Below are 9,313 nucleotides of genomic sequence, written 5' to 3' on the forward strand. Positions count from 1 at the left end.
CCTCCTCTTTACATGCATGTACATCATCATGGCATCTATTCCTGGAGACTGGACGCCCCACCTCTCCACTCACGGGGCTCCTGACACCCCAGTCTTCCCTTCGCATCCCTCTGGCCACCATCCATGGACTCCGGCATGGTCAGCCACGCCCCTCCTCCCACCACAACCTCCTCTGGGCCTACGGCGTTCTTACGCTGCTCCTGAAGACCCCTGCTGCTCTCAGAGCAGGGCCTCTGCTGAAAAGCTTCCTGGCCTGCAGATCACATCACCTCCCCCGAGGGAGGATCCAGAAGCACTGCCCACCTTTACCTGACAGGCTACTTCCGGGGGTCCTGGACCCCCCAAGCCCACTCAGCTTCTCTTCCTGCCCTGCCCAACCTACTACAGTGCAAGGCATTTTCCTGGTAGTCCCCCTACAAAGGAGGACAACAGAGCCTTCCCAGCACAAAACCCAGGGGGCGGTCACTAGTGGGGAGACGACAGATCAGTGCTGCATCATGGGGCCCCCAGGAGCACGGCCCCAGGACTGTCCACGGGCCCCAGTGCCCAGTGCTCAGGGCACGTGGCCGCCATGTGCGACTCTTCAGGGTGGCCGCTGCCATCGTGGCTGTGGGTGGGTGGTGGCCCTGCTGAGCCCACAGCTGGAGGGTGTGGGTGTAGCCGGAGTGGCCGTGCGGTGCGGGGGCTGCTGACACTCAGAGTGGAGACGGCTTCAGAACCAAAACGCCCTTTAGGCCGAATCTACTGAAACAAACACGTTCATTTCAATGCGATCTGGTGGCATGTTAGGAAGACTGTTGTCCATCTCAGGGATCCAGGAAGAGCTAAGCTTTCCTCCCGTGAATGAATGATAATCCCATTTTTATTTATGAAAACTGCCCGATGAGGCTTCTTCCAGGACAGAATCACCCTTGACAGAAGAAGCAAATGATATCAAAGGAAAAACACCGTGGGGCACCCGGACTATGGTCTGAAGCCACAGAACTTTGTCACTTCACTTCCAGCTCGGCCTGGGTTGGTGGCCAGCCCCTCAGAGCCACACGCAGGCCCAGAGGAAAGACCCAACACATGAGCAATCCCACCACCAAGTTCAAGTCCTCTTTGCCAGGCTCGTCAGCCTCTGAGCATGAACAGGCACTTTGTGGTCTCTGTCAGTTACACAGGCTCTGGGAGGGATTCTTAGTATAAAAACAATAAAAAGATCACAGGTGCTTTTGACTTGACCAGTAATCAGTAACGCATTGGGCAAGATTCAGTAGGTGCATATGGACGATTTAGACCAGAGTTCCGGTTTAACAGGTGCCTTTTGTGGCCAAAAGTCACATGAGAAGCCAAGAATATGGTCAGACACCCGCCCCACGAGTTTCCCTTTAATGTTTGTTTAAAGAGCGGCCCTCTCTGCATCTGGACAAGAGCCATGTGTCCTGACCACTGGACCACTCGGGTCTGAGCGCGTCTGCTGCTGGCTCAGGGAGCATCTAATCCCACGCCATCCCGGGTGGAGAACAGAGCGCCCCTCCGGTCTCCCACAGACCCCGTGTGCCCGGGGCCCTCCACTTACCCGTACCAGTAGCGAGGGTCGCTGGACATGCAGTGGTTCAGGTTCCGGTGAGCCAGGGCCTTCTTTTTATTGAGGACAAACTCCTGCAGCTTCATCTTCACTTCCGTGCTGGCCACGGCGCCTGGCGCGGGAGAGAGCGGGGCCGGGTGACTGGAGGCTCTAGCCCAGGGCCCCCTGCATCACATGCCGGAAAAGGCAGGACAGTGATGGGCAGGGGTGGTTCCCACTCAGGATGCTGCTGACACCAGAGAGCATCTCATGGGAAAGAGGGGGATCAAGGGGTTGAAGGGAGACAGCTTCTTCCCAGGAACATTTTATACAACTGCATTTTCATTTAAAGTGCAGATGGAATCAGCATGAAGACCCAGCGCTACCTAACACAAATCCTCTGCAGAAGGAAGTTCGAATGGTCTTTCATAAGAGGAGGGCCTGAGCTAGCAGTGCAGCTGTGTGGTTTCTTTCCCTGTGGAAGGAATTCGGATGGTCTTCCATAAGAGGAGGGCCTGAGCTAGCAGTGCAGCTGTGTGGCCTTTCTTTCGCTGCAGCAAAGAGAGGCCGAGCCTCAGAAGAGGTTTTGTGCCAACTGAAGAACCGTGTTTGAGATAGGGACGAGAGTGACAGCGATGTGGCCCACGTCGCGGGGAGTGGGCAAGGCAAGGGCAGCAGGCAGGGCAGCCGGGGGCCTGGCCAGGCCTGCCAGAGGGACAGTCCTGCTCTTTCCAGCCTACAGCTACCTCCTGAGGTAAGCGTGTCTCACCAAGCGGGACAAGGCTGAAATCTTGTGTTGTGTGCTTTTCTGGTGGTGGTGGCGGTTGTTCACAGCCCCGTTAAAGATAACCGGCAAACTGGGGAAAAGACACTAATAAAGGCCAAAGCCACCACCCTGTCTCAGGGGCCACTGGCATCTGATCTGACCTCCTCAGAGCTGCAGTGAGACACCAGGGCACGTGGGATCCATCCATCAGAAACACGGTGTCGTCCCTGTGGTCCACAGAATGCAAACAGCATTTGCAATGGTGGGAAAAGGCTTCACGAGGTGAGCAAAGCCCAGTTCAGAAAACCCGTTCCCGATTGGGAGATGGTTTCAGACATTTCCTTTTGTTTTTGTTAGAAACGACGTTGGCCAACATTTATGAGTAAATATCACCTGCCCACCGCCTTCCCCAGCGGCTCAGACGGTAAAGGCTGCCTGCAGTGCTGGGGCAGACGCAGGTTCCACCCCTGGGTCAGGAAGACCCCGGGAGAAGGAAACGGCAGCCCACTCCAGTATTCTCTATGGAGAATGCCACGGACAGAGCCTGTCAGGCTACAGTTCATGGGCCACAAAGAGTCGGACATGCCTGAGCAACTAACGCTTGTCATCCCCGACACGTAGGATTATTTCCACAGAAGAGATGAACAGAGCAGCTATGAACAACAAAACAACATTAGAACTCTTAAAGAATCTACGTTGTTTTCCAAAATGTCTCTATACAATGACCACCACATGCCACAGACCAGGAGCCAATGTTTCCCTATCAGTACTCGAGAGTACCAACTAACCCGTGTTTCTATCTATAATAGTACTCAAGAGTACCACCTGACTTGTAGTCTTTATTAGCACTCAGGAGTACTACCTCACCTTGTGCCTCTATCAGGAGTTGGGAGTACCACCTGACCTTGGGTATCCATGAGTACTCGGAGTACCACGTGACCCTTGTCTCGATCAGTACTTGGAGTACCACCTGACCGTGTGTCTCCATCGTACTCCAGGGCACCACCTGATCTTTGTTTCTATCTATAACAGTACTCTGGAGTACCACCTGACCTTGAGTGTCCATGAGTGCTCAGAGTATCACGTGACCCTTGTCTCGATCAGTACTTGGGAGTACCACCTGACCGTGTGTCTCCATCGTACTCCAGGGCACCACCTGATCTTTGTTTCTATCTATAACGGTACTCTGGAGTACCACCTGACTTTGAGTGTCCATCAGTGCTCAGAGTACCACGTGACCCTTGTCTTGATCAGTACTTGGGAGTACCACCTGACCCGGCATCTCTACAGTACTCAGGGAGTACCATTCGACCCTATCTACCAATACTTGGGGGTGCCACCTGACTCTGAGTTTCTATCAGTACTCAGGAGTACCACCTGACCTTGAGTATCCATCAATACTAGGCTGTACCAACTGATCCTTGTCTATCAGTACTCAGGAATACCACTTGGCCTTTCGATTAGTACTCGCATGTACCACTTGACCCCATGTCTCTATAACAGTACCGAAGAGTACCACCTGATCCTTGTCTGTCAGTATTCTGAAGTACCACTCAATCTTGTCTATTAGCACTTATGAGTACTACCTGACCCAGCATCTCTAGAATAGTATTTGAGAGTACCACCTGACCCTTTATAACAGTACTCTGGAGTGCCACTTGCTGCAAACGAGAAGACTGAGTCTCGCTGCCAGGCCCTTGATATCCCCCAGGATGCACTGCTGTTTCTCTCTCTGATGCTCTTCAGTGATGCACTCGGCTCAATGTTCTCTCAGAGCCTTCCTGTGGTGTGTGCAGTGGTGGTGCTGCGGGTCTGTGTGTACACTTTACATTTGTATCCTTTAGTGTGACTTTTTTTTTCAGTAATATACTTATCGTCAGCCATCACATGTTAAGGCATGTTTAAACTTCATCATTAATGCTGTTCAGTTCAGTTCAGTTGCTCAGTTGTGTCTGACTCTGTGTGACCCTATGGACTGCAGCATGCCAGCCCTCCCTGTCCATCACCAACTCCTAGAGTTTACTCAAACTCATGTCCATTGAGTCAGTGATGCCATCCAACCATCTCATGCTCTGTCGTCCCCTTCTCCTCCCTCCTTCAATCTTTCCCAGCATCAGGATCTTTCCAAGGAGTCAGTTCTTCACTTCAGGTGGCCAAAGTATTGGAGCTTCAGCTTCAGCATCAGTCCTTCCAATGAATATTCAGGATTTGTTTCCTTTAGGATTGACTGGTTGAATCTCCTTGCAATGCAAGGGACTCTCAAGAGTCTTCCCCAACACCACAGTTCAAAAGCAGCAATTCTTCAGCAGTCAGCCTTCTTTATGGTCCAACTCTCACACCCATACATGATTACTGGAAAAACCATAGCTTTAACTAGATGGACCTTTGTTGGCAAAGTAATGTCTCTGCTTTTTAATATGCTGTCTAGGTTGCTCATAGCTTTCCTCTCAAGGAGCAAGCGTCTTTTAATTTCATGGCTGCAGGCACCATCTGCAGTGATTTTGGAGTGATTAATGCTGTAAGTAGGTATTAACATCACCATGTGGTCTGGGGGGCACTGAGGATGGGCAGTCCAAGTGAAATCATTCTGATTCAGTCTCATCAGACCCCTGGCTCCCAGCTCCACACTCTGCTTTTCACATGAGGTTGGCCTTGGTCTCTCGTTTCTCTTTAAAATGTGGCTTATATTCTGATGCTATGAGGTGACAGAAAATACTTGTCTCTGCCCTCAGTCCCTGGCACAGAGCTCCCAAGACCCTGAAATTTCCTGAGTGATGAGAGCATGAGAAGCACCCTGTGTTCTAATGGGGTGACTCTGGGGGGGGTGTTCCTGTGGGGGGAGGGTCACCAGCAAGACAAGCCTCATGAGAAGCCCAAAATTCTCAGCTCCACCTGAATCCTCCAGAGAGGAGAGGGGCTGGAGGTGGGGTTGGTAACTGATCACGCTCACGTGAGGAAGCCTCCACAAACCCCCACTGTAGGGGTTCAGAGGGTGTCCAGGTTGGTGAGCACATCCACACCGGGAGGGGGTCCCCCAACTCCACACATCAGAGGCTTCTGCACTTGGAACTCTTCCACACCACCCTCTGTATCTGTTCCTCAGGCTGTTCATCTTCTTAAAACCTAGACTTCCTTATTCATTTATCGGCGGGGCTGGGTTTGGGTGCTGCCCGTGGGCTTTGTCTAGCTGCGGCGAGCGGCAGCTGCTCTCCAGGTGTGCTGTGTGGGCTTCTCACTGCAGTGGCTTCACTTGCAGCAGAGCGCAGGCTCAGTGGTCGTGGCCCATGGGTTCAGCTGTTCCACGGATGTGCTATCTTTCCAGACACATGTCCCCTGTACTGGCAGGCAGATTCCTATCCACAGGACCAGCAGGGAAGTCCCTCATCTTCTTGTTTGACTCAGCCCTGAAGCTGTGAGATGTGATGCTTCCTCTGGGGAGATAGTGTCAGAACTGAGCTAAGTTGCAGGACCGCCCCCACCCAGTGCTGCAGGAATTGCCTCTTGCGGGGAAATCCTCCACGTGCCTGGTGACCAGCAGTGTCAGGGGTGAAGTCCTCTGCGGGAACGGAGTGTACACAAGACTAAAGGAAAAGCATGAGACCAAAGAGCTGTGCTTTCCCAACACTGGAAAGAAAAGACTTGTTTTTTCCTAACTCAAATGTTCAAGAGCTTGTTTTTATGGAATCTATTCTAGTTTTCTCATTGTGATTTTTTTTTCTTTCGATTTCCTGGAAGTTTTGATCTTTACACTGTTCGGGAAAATAATCAGTTTCATTTTATCCTTGTTTTTCTTGTGTTGAGTTTTCATAAATAGGTTCACATTAAAGGCAGCACTCCACTGAGGCCATTTCATGACGGATTTCAGGGTGCCATGGACGAGGGTCAGGCAGAAGGAACCCCTTGGGAACATAATTGTCCAAGTTGTGGCAGGACCTGAACGAGACCTGCCAGGGAGGCACAAGGAAAGTGCCTGACGCTGAGTGCACCAGGAGTGGTCCACTGGGCTTCGGGGCTTTTGCCTCAGGCCTTCTCGGTGTCCCAGGAGACGACCCACCATCACCGGAGCAGCGAGGCTCGCCCAGGCTACCTGTGTGAAGTGTGAACGGGTGAGCCAGCTGCCTGGCAGAGCGCCCCAGACCACATGACAGACCCAGCGAGACCCGCACGAAAGGCCAAGGGAATGGTGATGTGACCAGGCGGTGGGAAGTGACCGGAGGTGTAAAATCACACCTCCGCTTTCCAGCAAGGTTCCCTGGGCTCCCTCCAAATGCAGCCAAGGCTGGACTCGGACCATTCTGAACGCTTTCAGCCTGATTGTGTCTGTCTCGTCTGAAAAATCCCACTCAGAGAAATGCCGAAATCTGCATATCAGGTGCCCAACACGCAGCCCCCTGGCATTCCTGATGGCCTCTCAGCCCCAGGGGGATACTCGACAAAATGCAAATGGTAGACCACAGCAGGACACAAAGTCCTGCAGGACACCCCCACCAGGGGCGGGGCGGGAGAAACGGGGACCAAGGGCGGGGCTTGGTGTCTGGCTGCAGTGCTGGGCTGGGGCGACGTCCAGTGGGAGGACGAGCAGCAGGATGACCGGAGGGCCTGTCCGAGGAGCTGACCCTTAGGTCCGTCCAAAAGGCCCGAAGGAGTAAACCAAGGTTACTTGGGTCCTTGGGGCACAGAACCCCACTCACTGGGTGTCAGCTGGCCCGACTGGCCCAGGAAGCCCTGTTAACACGGATGCACTTGGCCCTGCAGAGTGCATGGCACGGGCCACACTGGGGAAGTGCTGGCCTCCCTGCTTAATCACAACCCAGGCTCGCACCACGGGCTCCTGAGCTCTGAGAAGCAACAAGAACAGATGTCCGGTGCCAGCAGAGAGGGCACACCCGTGATAAACACAGTGTCGGGCCGGCAGCAGGGCCCAGATGTGGGCAGGGGCGCCTGCACCATCCAGGGAGACGACCACCCATCCCTGGGGGCACTGAGGGACCTCCGAGGCGCCCACCAGGCTGGAACACGGATGGTGTTCCTGTTCCCTGAGCCGCCTGCAGGGTCCTCACAGGAGGAGGTGCATCTGACGGGCCCTGGGCCGCCGCGGACACACGAGGCCCTCGTCCAGCTCCAGGGTGGGCGCGGGCACCCTGCCAGGCTCTCATGGAATCAGAGGGAAACGAATGCAAGTCCCCAAGCCCTGACTTCCTCCCCATGAAAAAGACCTGGGAAACCCTGAGAGGAGAGAACTTGGAGCGGACAATGCCGGCTCTGCTCCTCGCCCTCTGGTTATACACGCCCTCGCCTCTCAAAAGACTTCTTTCCCCACCTTAAGTGAAGGCTCCAGCAGTGGCAAGACACGTTCAGTAAATGAGTACACGCTTTGAATTTTTTTACTTAAAAAAATTAATTTCTGCTGATGATCACTCATTCATCTGACAGCCTTACAGGGAATATACTATGTGCCAGCAGTGAACTAGCCGGGGGGTACAGAGGTAAGCAAGACACAGACAGCCCTCTGCCCCGGGGGGGTGTCGGGGTAGTCAGAGGACAAGCGTTCAAGGAAACCCAGGCAGGGAAGGGGCTCTGGGTGGGGCCCACCTGCTGGGGGCAGAGTCCGGGGGCTCAGTGGTCCCCGAAGCAGGTGCCACCAGACATGTCTCTCAGGTTAGCGCCCGCAGAGGGACTGATCACCCTACAAACGGGACAAGGAACGACTCGCGGGCTGGTGTCCCATCTTCCAGCTCCATCTTTTTTTTTCCCTTTTACAAAACGTAAATTTATTTGGTCTTAGCTGTGGCACACAAACTCTTAGTTGTGGCATGTGGGATCTAGTTTCCTGACCTGGGATTGAACCCAGGCCCCCTGCATTGGGAGTGGGGAGTCTTAGCCACTGGACCTAGCCACTAGGGAAGTCCCTATCTCCACCCTTTTGAACCATTTTTAGGCAAAGCTAACAACTTCTCCAAGTGAGGGCGCCTTCCCCCCGCCCCCCAGGCTGTGGTTGTAACTACCAGAGAGAAATATGCCCTAGTGTTAGTTCCAAACTGTCCAGAGAACAAAGACAGGTCTTCTGTTGGACTTTTTGTTTTTAAATGAATTTAAAGACAGTGTACCTTAGAGTCTTAAACATGGTTATATTAAATAAAACAGATGAAACAGCATGTGTTCATGCTGAGTAAGATGAAAACTGCCATCAACTCTAAGAATTCACTGTTTTACCAAATCAATAGCATTAACTGGCATCAACCAGGAAAACTGCAGAATTATTTAAAATTAAAAGCACCATAAATGTTAAATGTAACAAACCTTTCAATGAAATATTCAAAAAGAAATTCATTTTTTAAAGAACCCCAAGAAATGACACAACGGAAGCTCTGCACTACATTTTCAAATGCTTACAAACTGGAGATGCTAACGCCAGGGCCTCCGTGAGCCACACAAACAAGAATCTCCTTCATAGGTGAGGCCCGAGCAGCGTCCAGCATGCGGCCTGCCAAGCCTGCCTTCTCTCAAGACCACACTCTGAGGGCTGCAGGGCTGATGCAGGCGTGCCAAGTACCCACTGTACACAGTCCCTTATTAATAATAAACCCGACCACCCAAACCCATGAGCTGAACCGCTGGGGCTGCTGCTGTGACGAGCCTGGAGGGGAGAAGAGAACATTCCTACAGCCTGTCGAGGGGCTGCCCGGTGGGCAGAAGAAATTGTTTTTGACTTTGAACAGATTGAAACTGTTTTCAGAAGTCAAATCTTTTCATATTTTGTGAGGCCTGAGATGTTATTTTTATTGGAAGTTTCTGGCAGACGGGGAGGAAGCACTGTAGACCAAGCTGCCTTTGAGCGACCTGGTGAGTCCCTGGGTTTGCTGGTGAGCCGGGCGCACAGGGACTTGCTGACCCTCTCCACCTAGCCCTCGTTCCTCAAAGAACAACCTACCGTCGTAGGATCACGAGGGGCTGTCAGGAGCAGAAGCAGAAGGCGGGACGGGAGAGGGGCGGGGTAG

The 9,313-nt window shown here is 52.8% G+C and overlaps 1 protein-coding gene across 1 annotated transcript in view; it reads right to left on the reverse strand.

Annotated features, from left to right (window-relative positions):
- Window positions 1-19: 19 nt before the first annotated feature.
- The window catches only part of LOC104985337 (histone deacetylase 4-like), a 13,098-nt gene continuing 3,804 nt past the window's right edge, over window positions 20-9,313 (reverse strand). The window contains exon 2 of the mRNA XM_010835469.1: window positions 20-1,682. Coding sequence (XP_010833771.1) covers window positions 1,558-1,682 — 125 coding nt within the window. The 3' untranslated portion in view covers window positions 20-1,557. The remainder of the gene's footprint in view (window positions 1,683-9,313) is intronic.

Source organism: Bison bison, unplaced genomic scaffold, assembly GCF_000754665.1.
Source record: "Bison bison bison isolate TAMUID 2011002044 unplaced genomic scaffold, Bison_UMD1.0 scf7180017845527, whole genome shotgun sequence".
NCBI lineage: Eukaryota > Metazoa > Chordata > Mammalia > Artiodactyla > Bovidae > Bison > Bison bison.